The sequence below is a fragment of the Trichomycterus rosablanca genome, chromosome 3 (genome assembly GCF_030014385.1).
Source record: "Trichomycterus rosablanca isolate fTriRos1 chromosome 3, fTriRos1.hap1, whole genome shotgun sequence".
Classification (NCBI taxonomy): domain Eukaryota; kingdom Metazoa; phylum Chordata; class Actinopteri; order Siluriformes; family Trichomycteridae; genus Trichomycterus; species Trichomycterus rosablanca.
Genome location: NC_085990.1, coordinates 45,505,657 through 45,518,594, shown reverse-complemented (window position 1 = coordinate 45,518,594; position 12,938 = coordinate 45,505,657). Strand labels below are relative to the sequence as shown.

At 40.8% G+C, this 12,938-nt stretch overlaps 1 protein-coding gene across 1 annotated transcript; it reads right to left on the bottom strand.

The window, feature by feature from the left end:
- Positions 1–3,637, bottom strand: LOC134310544 (ras-related protein Rab-39B-like). The gene is made up of 2 exons (XM_062992153.1): positions 3,322–3,637; positions 1–536 (listed from the first exon to the last, which is right to left on the bottom strand). Exons 1-2 carry the CDS (start codon positions 3,537–3,539, stop codon positions 107–109), a joined length of 648 nt encoding a protein of 215 aa, XP_062848223.1. The 5' UTR covers positions 3,540–3,637; the 3' UTR covers positions 1–106.
- Positions 3,638–12,938: the final 9,301 nt, after the last annotated feature.

Below are 12,938 nucleotides of genomic sequence, written 5' to 3'. Positions count from 1 at the left end.
TTAAGGGAATAATGCTGGATGTCCCACTGTGTTCAGGGCTTTTTAACATAAACCCTTATCCACATTGTCCTTTAATGCCATGAATGAATTGATCGTTTATTAAAAGCTAACAGCAGCGTTTATTCTCCTTAGCTGGTGCACTATTTCTGAGACTGTGGGCTTGTGGAACTGAGCACTTTACTCCATCCCATCCCTCTCTCAACTTCACCTCTTCACTCTGGAGCCCATGGTAGATTCGCTCCGTCAGCATCTTAAAGCACGTCTGTACGTTCTGGCCTGTTTTGGATGAGGCTTCTATGTAGGGTGCACCGATCTTAGCAGCCAGCTTCTCTGCCTCTTGTCGGGAGACGGTGCGGTCTCCATCATCCTCACGGTCACTCTTATGGCCCACCAGAATGAAAAGCACGGCGTGTGGTCTTACGTGCTCACAGACTTCTGCATGCCAGTCTAGTATATGCTCAAACGAGGCACGGTTTCCCACGTCGAACAGCAACAAGCCTCCAACTGAGTTACGATAGTAGGATCGTGTCACTGACCTGCAACATATATTTCAAATTTGATTGGTTGTTGATTTTTATTATGCCAAACACACATAATTATTATTTTAAACATAAATGACATGCAAGTATAATGCTTCCTTGTGCTGTCTGGCTAAATGTGCCTGTCACCTTCATTGATTTTTTCCCTGCTTGCATTGCCTGGCCAGTCACAGAGTTTTTTTTGTAAATATACGAATCAAATCATCACCTGAAAATCTTATTCCCCTTAAAGCTTCTTTGAGCATCCAAAGAGGTGGAAATCAGATGCCGCTAAATTTAGACTATATAAGCTCTCTCTCAGTCTCTCAGACACGACCAATTACTACTCCTCCCGTCCTCTCTGTTTCCAACCAAAATATAAAAATGCGGAAACTTTTTGAAGATCTCTCATATATTTTGTATTTTAACTCTCCAAATTAAAGCAAAACACTTGTTTGCTGTGTCTTTAAACTTTTTGAACCCATATAGCTTTTAATTAACTTTATTTAATCTTTTAAAAGTCACCTAAGGTGTTATAAATAATAATAACAGCATACTTCTTCCTGGAAAATGAAAGCTTTGTAATTAGACAGGAAACTAATAAAACTAATAAAGGTTGGGACAGAGGCATGCCTACCATATTTCCTATTGATTGCAATCATTTAATTTTTGAACTGTGCAGTTTTGCATGTAAGATTTTTGTCCATTTTTGCTCTGTACGAGACTTCAGCTGCTCAACAGTCTGATTGTCCAATTCTCCTCTTCATTATAGGCTTTACTTTTTTATAGGAGATCAATCTGGACTGCAGGCTAGACAGACCAGCACATGCACTCTGTTTTAATGAAGCCAAGCTGTTGTAACATGTGCAGAATGAGGCCTGACATTGTGTGTGTTTGAAAACCTAGGGCGCTGCCTTGCTGTCTTACTGTCTACATAGGCAGCTGCCTCAGTAGAGAGGATTCTAATAAGTCATTGACTTATAAGGCAGGTTATTCGAATGCACTACTTAGACATCGATTCCATCCGTTTTCGCTAACTAAGCTAACACCAATGGGATGGAGTGGCACAACGCACTAGCATGTCAACTAACATCTCCCTCTGTGTGCCGAAAACGGTTAAATTCGCTGACAAGCCCGAATTTGCAAATCAATGAAGCAATAATAATTTATTTACGTTTGAAAATAACTCGTTCGTTTCTCCGCACTGTCTACCATGTTTTTTTTATTTTTCTGTGAGAAAAGTCATGCCGCATTGAATGCTGGGATTGCCAGAGCTCCCTAGGTTTCGAACACACCCATTGTCTTTCTGAAATGACCATGAACTTCCCTGGAAAATAAGTCAATTTGATGACAGGGTATGTGACTCTGCATCAATGGTACCTTCACACATATACTACTCACCCATGCCATGGGCACTGATGCATCCCCATACAATAAAATTTTTGTTGAGAACATTTGTTAGACTCAGAGAACTTGGTGTTTCTGTAGTTCTGAGTTCATAGTGTAACTTCTCTTTGCATGATAGATTTATTCATTTATTCATTATCTGTTTTACCACCGTTTTATTCTGGTCGAGGTCACGGTAAGTCTGATTCATCAGGCAACAGGCAGGAACCGCCCCAGACAGGTCACTATTTCATCTCACATACACACATGTACACTTAGGGCTTTTATTAGTAGCTCCAATTGGCCTGACTGCATGTCCATTCTCATGCAATGCCTTCTGACATCTTAAGGTCACACACATTACAGTGGTTCCCTGCCTTGCCCTACACAGACTGAGATTTCTCAAAATTATCTTTTCACAATATTATGTATAGTAGATGGTGAAAGACCAACATTATTTGTAAACTTGCATTGAGCAATACTCTTATTGAATTCTTTCACAAGGTTTGGCCCACAGTGATGAGCCACAACCATTCTTTGGTTGCAAAGATTGAGCCCTTGGTGGATCCTATTTTTATTTCACGATTATGATATCCTTATCTGTTACCAATTCGTTTACACATTGTGGAATGTTTTTAGTTGGTGTAACTTGAATAGTCTTATTTGCCCAACTTTTTCAGTGTGTTGCAGGTATAAAATTCTAAATGTATTTACAAAATGCAATCAATCAAAATATTAAAAGCCATTTCATTGTTCTTTTGTTATAAATCACAGATTTTTTTTTAAATTAATTTTATTAAATGTCCCAATTGTGGAAATGTGATTTGTATTAACTCAGCCCATTAAAAGCAAATTAATACTAGGATTTATTTTAATTTTGCATTTCATCAACCATTTAATCCACTTAAACATTGTACCAACTTTTTGTTCTTGTTATTGGCTATTGTGTAAAGTCTCTGCATGTAACAAACAAATTAAGTCATTTAAATTGAGTGTTGACCTCTGGATTAGCCATTGTGTGTAAAAGAAATTACTGGTTAAAACCGAAAGACTAAATTGAACTGAATTTTGACAAGTGAACTACAGTAACAGTTTAAACTTCACCAACCAGGATGATGTGCTTCCGTGGAAAGTAAACACATTAATTTGCAAGTTCATGCAAATGGGGTCAGTTGTTGACCTGCTTGTGTTCAGGGATCTCTTCACAACCAGGCTATTCAGAAATGTTCCACCTCATGCAATAAAATGGCTCTGCCTATTCCATATTTAAAATAATACGATTAGCATTTCAAACCTGTTCCAGAACTGCATAATGTCCAGAACAAATAAAGACTATTATGTTTAGACTGCAATGTAAACATGCTGGCTGCAGTAATATACTAATACTGTGTAAAAACTAATAGTAACTCTGTTTTACCTGAACCTTTCCTGGCCGGCTGTATCCCAGAACTGCAGCTTGATTCTGATGCCAGGTTTCACTTCTAGGAAATGCACATAAAAGTCTACTCCAACCGTTTGGTTAATACTCTCCAGAAACAGATCCTCTGTAAAGCGTTTTAGCATGGATGACTTGCCCACTGTAGAGTCACCCAGCATGATGATGCGGAACTGGTACTGCCACAACGTCAGATCCATGGTACCTGTAGGTCCTGGCAGATCTTATCACAGCAGATGTGCTCTGCAGAGTATCGTCAAGTCACTAAGCACAGCACTAGGTAGCTGGAAAGTTTTTCTACACATCCTTAGTCATAACAGTGCAAGAACGCATGAGCAATAGACACGGGCAGAGCAGCTGAGTCGTTCAGGGATAGGAACTTCCTGTGTTGACTTGCTTTATCACTCTTGCCTGCTTATACTTGCGTGAGGGTGTGGTTTAAGAAAGAAACAAAATTTCTCCACAGTGCCAGAGGGTAGGAGCAAGTATTTTCATATCTGATCCAGCCCAGTATTTCCTGTCGAGACCAGCTCATTGCATGTCTTATACCATGCGCTTGTAACGAAAATATGTCAAGCTCTAGAAAGGTTCTAGACCTTTAACACCTGCTTAGATCAAGTTTAATTATAGCTAGTGTTATTGGAAGATATTTTTTGAAATCAGTGGCCAAATGAGCCACGTCAAATCACATAACTAAGACACATATAGGAAGAATACAAAGGACTTGTGACAAAAGTAACTCAGCAGCCAGATATATGCATTGTTATGTTTTCTTTTCTGAACTATAGCTTCTAACAGACACTAAAATGCCCTTTGTAGAACCACAGTTGTTTGGTGCTTTTTGTTTTCCCATAATCCTTTGGTACACACGTGGGTGGCAGAAAGTTCAGACATTATTAAACCCTTTTTCAAAATGCTGAACTTTGTTACTGCTAAATTCCGTTGCACTAAATTATGAAATGTACTAATGTGTCACTCCTCAAATCCTTTTGTAAACGCTTTATCCTGATCAGGGTGTAGGTGCATCTGGCACAACCTGAAATACTGTGAGCACAGCAGAAATAGAGCATTACCGAAGTACCAGTCCATTGCAGGGCTTTATATACTTGCCTATTCATACCTAGGGTCAGTTTTAAAGCAGTTTGTCCAGCTTCTGTATTTGATGATGTTGACAATTAAAAACCTTAGAATATGTATTATATACTGTATATACAGTATATATATTACCAATCAGCCATAACATTAAAACCACTTCCTTGTTTGTACACACACTGTCCATTTTATCAGCTCCACTTACCACATAGAAGCACTTTGTAGTTCTACAATTACTGACTGTAGTCCATCTGTTTCTCTACATACCTTTTTAACCTGCTTTCACCCTGTTCTTCAACGGTCAAGACCCCCACAGGACCACTACAGAGCAGGTATTATTTAGGTGGTGGATCATTCTCAGCACAGCAGTGACACTGACATGGTGGTGGTGTGTTAGTGTGTGTTGTGCTGGTATGAGTGGATCAGACACAGCAGCGCTGCTGAAATTTTTAAATACTGTGTCCACTCATTGCCCACTCTATTAGTCACTCCTACTTAGTTGGTCCACCTTGTAGATGTAAAGTCAGAGACTATCGCTCATCTATTGCTGCTGTTGGTCATCTTCTAGACCTTCATCAGCGGTCACAAGACGCTGCCCATGGGGCGCTGTTGGCTGGATATTTTTGGTTGGACTATTTTCAGTCCAGCAGTGACAGTGAGATGTTTAAAACTCCATCAGCATTGCTGTGTTTGATCCACTCATACCAGCACAACACACAATAACACACCACCACCATGTCAGTGTCACTGCAGTGCTGAGAATGATCCACCACCCAAATAATACCTACTCTGTAGTGGTCCTGTGGGGGTCCTGACCATTGAAGAACAGCATGAAAGAGGGCTAACAAAGCATGCAGAGAAACAGTTGGACTACAGTCAGTAATTGTAGAACTACAAAGTGCGTCTATGTGGTAAGTGGAGCTGATAAAATGGACAGTGAGTGTAGAAACAAGGAGGTGGTTTAATGTTATATATATAAAATAAATTCAGCATGACATAAGGATAATATAAAAACTGAGAAGATGGTACTAAAAGTTTGTGCTGGTTATTAATCTCCTTATTTTCTTAATAATAGATGACGTCAAATTATTGTTGAAGTAACACTTATCTGAGTTTGGGGATTTGCCATTCGCACCTAAGTCACCAGATCTCAAGGTTATCGATCACATGCACCATGCTGTGGAACATTGAAATCCTACACCGTAGAATACTACAGAATTCTGCAGAAAGTATGGTGTTCATTGCCTTCAGAATATTTCCACACGACTCGTGGAGTCCATGCCCTTTCATATTTCTGCAGTCCTAAACTGTGGGGGAGCTACCGAGTATTACATTGGTGAAAGTTTTTCTGGCACTTTAGTGTATAACAGTCTCAGTCTCCACTCTCCCCTGTGGCTTTGCACATGGACTCTGTGTTTTTGTTTACACGGCACATCCACTTAGTCTCCGCCCCCTTCCTCTGATTCGTCTTTTAGTTCCTCAGGCTCATCTAGTCCACATATCTCCCCTAATTAATTTATATGGTATCCTGTCTGTTTTTCTTCCTTGTCTTGCATTTTTGATTACTCTGATCATAGGGCAGCTGTAGCCTATTGGTTAAAGTACTGGACTATTAATCAAAAGGTCGCTGGTTCAAGCCCCACCACTGCCAGGTTGTCACTGTTGGGCCCTTGAGCAAGGCCCTTAACCCTAAATTGCTTAGACTGTATACTGTAAGTCGCTTTGGATAAAAGCGTCCGCTAAATGCTAAAAATGTAAATGTAAATGATCTTGTTTGGGCATGGCGGCTTGGTGGGTTGGGTTGCACTGTCGCCTCTCAGCAAGAAGGTCCTGGGTTTGATTCCAAGGTGTAGTGGTTCGGGTCCTTTTTGTGTGGAGTTTGCATGTTCTCCCTGTGTTTGTGTGGGTGTCCTCATGAATGATCCTGTGTGATAATCCTGTGTACTGGCTCAGCTGTTAAAGTACTGGACTAGTAATCAGAAGGTTGCTGGTTTAAGCCCCACTTCTGTCAAGTTGCCACCATTAAGCCCTGATTAAGGCCATTAACCCTTAATTGCTCAAATTGTATTTACTCAAAATTGTAAATTGCTTTGTGTAAAAGCATCTGCAAAATGCGGCAAATGTAAATGTGTATATTTCAGACATCCCAAGTCCCGCATATACATAGCGGCTCCCTCATGCCCGCAAGTCAGATAAAATCTCCCGGAATCTAGAACGAGCGGCCAAGAGCGACACAAACGCGCACGCAGGCGACACAGACTTTTTTCCCCAATCGCGTATTAAATCCGTTATCTGATATACAATCAAGTGCACTGTGTAGGAAACATAAATCAATTGTCTAATATACTGTCTAGTGCACTACGTAGGGAACATAAATTCATATCTAAAATACTATCTAGTGCACTATGTAGGGAACATAAATCCGTTATCTGATATACAATTTAGTGCACTATGTAGGGAACCTAAATTCGTTAACTAATACGCTACTTAAGCATTATGTAAGAAACATAAGTCTACTATCTAGTACACTATCTAGTGCACTAAGTAAGGAACATAAATTCTTTTCTAATATACAATCTAGTTCACTATGTAGGGAACATAAATCTATTATCTTTCACACTATCTAGTGCACTATGTAGTACACATTAATGTGTTTGTGACGCGAACAGTTAGCTTAGTAGCTCAGTTAGCAGCTCCTAAAAGTTCTGTTATCACCCATATTCTTTGGTGTGTGTGAGAGGTTTTTTAGCTTTTTTGGGGGGGCTTGTGGGGACGGGGTCGAGGTCCAGGTCCGGGGGTACCTCCCTGAAATGAGTTTTTGCAACTTGGGATGTCTGATATTTCCTTGTATGGCTTCACTCATGGTTTCCATTGCAAGTTCTCACTATAGACTGTTGTTAGCTAAGATTAGTCCTTGTTAGATTTTAGTGGTTAGTGTAGTTTAGCGTAGGCTGTAGCTTCTGTGTTTATTTCGTTTAGCATAGCATAGCCTAGTGTAGAGAACAGTTTTGTGTTTAGCATTAGCAGTTAGCATAGGGTTTCGTTTAATCTTGTTTATTCTGGCATTCTTTTTTACTCTGCACACTTGTGTCCTGTCTACTTACCTCGTCTGTCATTACAACTTGTTTAATATTTGTGCATGCAGTTTGTATGTACAGAGGGAGCATTTTCTCTTTATTTAATGTAGGCGACAATTTTTTTTTGAACACAAGGCCAGTTGGTGATTTTATATATATGGAAGCATTTGCATCCTGAAATAAATGTTATCAGGGGACTTTGTGGCTCATGGTGCAAGTGCACCTGGCTGTTACATGGCCAAGCAAAGCAATCACTGTATCTAACAGTTTCAACCAAATGGCTGCGTATACTGTACATTTACACTGACAAGGCATAACATTATGACCACTGACAGGTGACGTGAATAACACTGATTATCTCTTCATCACGGCACCTGTTAGTGGGTGGGATATATTAGGACGCAAGTGCACATTTTATCATCAAAGTTGATGTGTTATAAGCAGGAAAAATGGGAGAGCTTAAGGATTTGAGTGAGTTTGACAAGGGCCAAATTGAGGATCTCCAAAACTGCAGCTCTTGTGGGGTGTTCCCGGTCTGCAGTGGTCAGTATCTATCAAAAGTGGTCCAAGGAAGGAACATGGGCAGCCAAGGCTCACTGATGCACGTGGGGAGTGAAGGCTGGCCCGTGTGGTCTGATCCAACAGACGAGCTACTGTAGCTCAAATTGCTGAAGAAGTTAATGCTGGTTCTGATAGAAAGGTGTCAGAATACACAGTGCATCACAGTTTGTTGCGTATGGTTTGTTGTGTAAGGGGAACCAACACAACATTAGGAAAGTGGTCATAATGTTATGCCTGATCGGTGTATAGAGTCAGTGCTCAGGGGTCCAGGTTTGGACACCTTACACCAGGTTACAGATATTTGTGCATTGACCGTTGATATAATACAATACAGATTTGTAAAGATCACAAGACAGTTTTTGTTGAGACTGGTTTGTATACAATAGGCATTGTGGGTATTTTTGTGGCTGTGCTTTTGTCATTTAGAAACCATCCTGGAAAGTCCTGCCTAGCCTTATCTAGAACTGTTGCTTGTGATCATTCTTCCTCTTTTCTGATGCTGTGTGTCCATATTTGACTAACAACATGACTGAAAAAGTACAAATTTAATAATTTAAGAATTTTAAATGAATTGAATTTTAAATTAAATTTAAACTGTAACAAATGCTATTAATCCTGTCACAGCTCTAACTGTACCTATAAAAAGTTGTAGGTCAAATAAGGATGCACATTCTATTTCTTCGGCTTCTCCCGTTAGGGGTCACCGGCGGATCGTGATCCGCATTATTGATTTGGCACAGTTTTTTTTACGCCGGATGCCCTTCCTGACACAACCCTCCCTATTTATCCGGGCTTGGGATAATGCACTACAATGCACTGGTTTATGCATCCTAGCGGCTAGGTACCTGTAGGACAATTCAGTGTCTCCAGTTAGTCTGGCTGCATGTTTTCTGGACTGTGGAAGGAAACCGGAGCCCCCGGTGGAAACCCACGCAGACACGGGGAGAACATGCAAACTCCCCACCTGGGGATCGAACCCAGGACCTTCTTGCTGTGAGGTGACAGTGCTACCCACTTAGCCACCGTGCTGCCCAAATAAGGATGCACGTTGACCACCCAGTAAACCTGTGAACTTTAAATAAAAGGCTGTAGATGGCAAAATTTTAATAACAGCTTGTATGCTAGATGTGACTTTAAAAATGAAACAGACTTTCACAATAAACAGTGGTCATAATACAAAACTAAATTATGTAATAATATAGACACTTATGCAAATTGTCTGAGGAAATAAAAGCTAAATAGCCTTGTGTTTAACCCACATATGTGATCACATCAGGAAGCAAGAACTTTTGAACATTTCCTCTTATAGTCTAAAATAGCCCTCATGTCTTGTGATACTTCAAAACATTATCAGTTACACTCAGCTGCTGGTGCCTTCTTTTACTGGCATGAGGTGATTAGGTTATATTATAATATTACATTTTAATAATCTTGTGTAATCGGGGCGGCACGGTGGCTTAGTGGGTAGCACTGTCGCCTCACAGCAAGAAGGTCCTGGTTCGATGCCCAGGTGGGGCGGTCCGGGTCCTTTCTGTGCAGAGTTTTCATGTTCTCCCTGTGTCCACGTGGGTTTCCTCCCACAGTCCAAAAACATGCCACCAGGCTAATTGGAAACACTGAATTGTCCTATAGGTACCTAGCCGCTAGATGCATAAACCAGTGCATTGTAGTGCCGGTCCCAAGCCCGGATAAAATAGGAAGGGTTGTGTCAGGAATGGGGCATCCGGCGTAAACACTGTGCCAAACGGGTTTCCTCGAGGTGCTCTGGTTTCCTCCCACAGTCTAAAAACATGCTGTTAGGTTAATTGGAGATACTAAAATTGCCCTAGGGTGTGTGTGTGTGTGTGTGTGTGTGTTTGTCCTGTGATGGACTGGCAACCTGTCCAGGGTGTTTCCTGCCTTTCACCCAGTAAATTGTTTAGTAAATTGCTTAATAGGATAAAGTAGTGGTAACATTTTACACCTGATTATAATAGGTGAGACTAAAACTCCTCAACAACTCAATAATTAAAAGAGGTGTTCAAAAACCTTTGGCCATATATGTATATGATCTAAAGCCTTTCCTTGCCAAAATAAAGAGAACAAACGTGTTTTTGGTTAAATCAACCCAGACTCCATTACTGTGCTATGTTTAAAATAGCCATAAGGTGGAGGCAAATTCCTACTCTTTATAAGCTCTACACACCATGTACAGAGAGTGCAGTAGTTCTGGGGTTCTGTCTAATGACAGAACCCCAGAACTACTGCACTCTCTGTACATGGTGTGTACAGAAAAGGGAATTTGCTGGGGTTTTTGTAATAATTCTCGTTTGTAATTGGGTCTCTCCTGGAGCACAAAAGTTTAGAGTTACAACATGGTAGTGGCCGCTCAGGTGGCGCAGCGGTACCAGAGTTGGGGTTTCGAATAAATCGTATTGAATCTCAGCTCTGCATTCCAACTGGGCTGGACGGCATGAACAACGATTGGCTGTTGTTCACAGGGGTAAAAAGTCGGATCATAGGTTCTCATAACTGGTGCAACTGTGGCCCCTGCTGGCTGACTGATGGCGCCTGCACAGGGCTGAGGAATAATGCTGATGGGGGTGTGGCCCTCCATACACAGTGCCCGTCAGTGTATGAACTGGTGAAAAATGCAGTCTGTACTGTCTGGGGTGTATGTCAGTTGAGAGGCATCCTCAGTCAGCGGTGAAGGGTCGAATCAGTATAGAGGATGCAATCAGGGTAATTGGACACGACTAGATTAGGGGGGGAGAAAAATTTGGGGAAAAAAGTGGGAAAAATAGGGAAAAAAAATGGTAGTATGGTAGTGTGTGCATGCTTGCTTGCGTATGCCATAGCCATATGCCAATCGTGGCCCATGGACAGATTTTGACTCATGACCCATGGTTTGCAATATTAGCCATTCTGTAGATCTTCATACTGTAGCTTCTGGACCATTACAGATCTACTTTAAAACAAGATTCAAGAGCAACAAATAAAAGTTTAATGAACACTAATATGAATTAAAGATATGTGATGCATTTATACAGATTGCCTGGTGACTCAGTGGGTTACAATGTTGCCTCACAGCAAGAAGGTCCTGGGTTTGATTCCCAGGTGGAGTGGTCTGGGTTTGTTCTGTGTGGAATTTGCATGTTCTTCCAGTGTCTGCATGGGTTTCCTCGAGGTGCTCCGGTTTCCTTCCACAGTCCAAAAACATGCTGTTAGAATTAAATATGTGATACATTTGCAGTTTTATATTTACAGTTCATTTTTAGACCTACATTCTCAAAGGACATTTAGTCTACTGTAAAATCTAGCAGACTTTATTTCTGCAACTGTTTTACACTTACACTTTTTACACTACCACTTAATATGGTAAGTGGAGCTGATAAAATGGACAGTGTGTGTAGAAACAAGGAGGTGGTTTTAATGTTATGGCTGATCGGTGTACTTAGATTAGTCTCTTAAGACAAAAAAGTCATCAACACTCATAATGGACACATTTCCGTGTTGGTAAATAAACACAAAGTGATTTAGCATTTATTTACTTATTTATTAGAATTTTAACGCCATGTTTTACAACAGAAGCGGTAGTTACTCGTTACACAAGATTCATCAGTTCACAAGTTTAATGTCAAACACAGTCATGGACAATATATTAGCTCCAATTAACCTGACTGCATGTCTTTGGACTGTAGAAGGAAACCAGAGCTTCCGAAGGAAACCCACGCAGACACAGGAAGAACATGCAAACTCCACACAGAAAGGACTCGGACCGCCCCATCTGGGGATTAAACCCAGGACCTTCATGCTGTATGGTGACAGTAGTACCCACTGAGCCACCATGCCACCCACCAAAGTGGTTTAGAAACATTAATTAAATTTAAAAGGGCCATTTTGAGGAGCGCTTTGGATGGCACAACGGTCTAATGCTCTGGCCCATGACCGCTGAGATCTTAAAGCTATTAACATGTCTGGCCATCCAACAAGCACAACTTACTGTATCTGTAGAAGGGAGGTTGACAGGGTTCCTCACTGCTGGTGCAAATGCAACTTTTGGCTGGTCAAGGAGACTCCATACACATCTCTAGCAGGTGAAAAAGTGGCCAACGTTTACATGTGTGTCTAATTTAGGGATTTGAAATGACTACATTGGGAGAAAAAGGGTGGAATGCAATTTAATTTAAAATAAAAAAAAGTACATTAACTGTAGTATTACAATGTTTAATATAAATTTACAATTAAGTACACAATGCTAGTGCCAAAGACAATCAGGGGTGTACATTAGGTGCTTAAAACGCGTAGAGATGTTGTAGCCTAGTGGTTAAGGTACTGGCCTAGTTATCAGAAGGTTGCTGGTTTAAGCCCCACCACTGCCAGGTTGCCACTTTTGGGCCCTTGAGCAAGGCCCAACTGAGCCTCCATGCCACCCGCCAAAGTGGTTTAGAAACATTAATTCGGTGGTTTACCCCATGCACTGCTGACATTAAATCCAAGCTCCATAATCGTCAAGATGCCACTGTGGCGCAGTCCCTTGGCCTTCATTTGCTCAAACTGTATTTTCTTTCTGTTGTCACTTTGTATGAAATCAAAGCATAATTGCTTTGGTTTTGTTTTTACTTTCGTGGTTTGAGTTGACAGGTCATTGTGATTTACTTTTTAAGGTTAGCCTCATTATTGCCCGCTTCAGTTGCCTATATTATATTCAGCTTTACAGGGCAAGCGACAAAAAAAATCACACTAACCTTATTCTGATGATTTGCACTGAATGGTGTCAGCCAGGTTTATGTAGTGTGGACAATAGCTGCTGATGCCCATTATGTGTTCATCAGTAAGTGTGGACCAATATTTAGACTTAATTATTTTTATGTGGGAAAAGGCTGATTC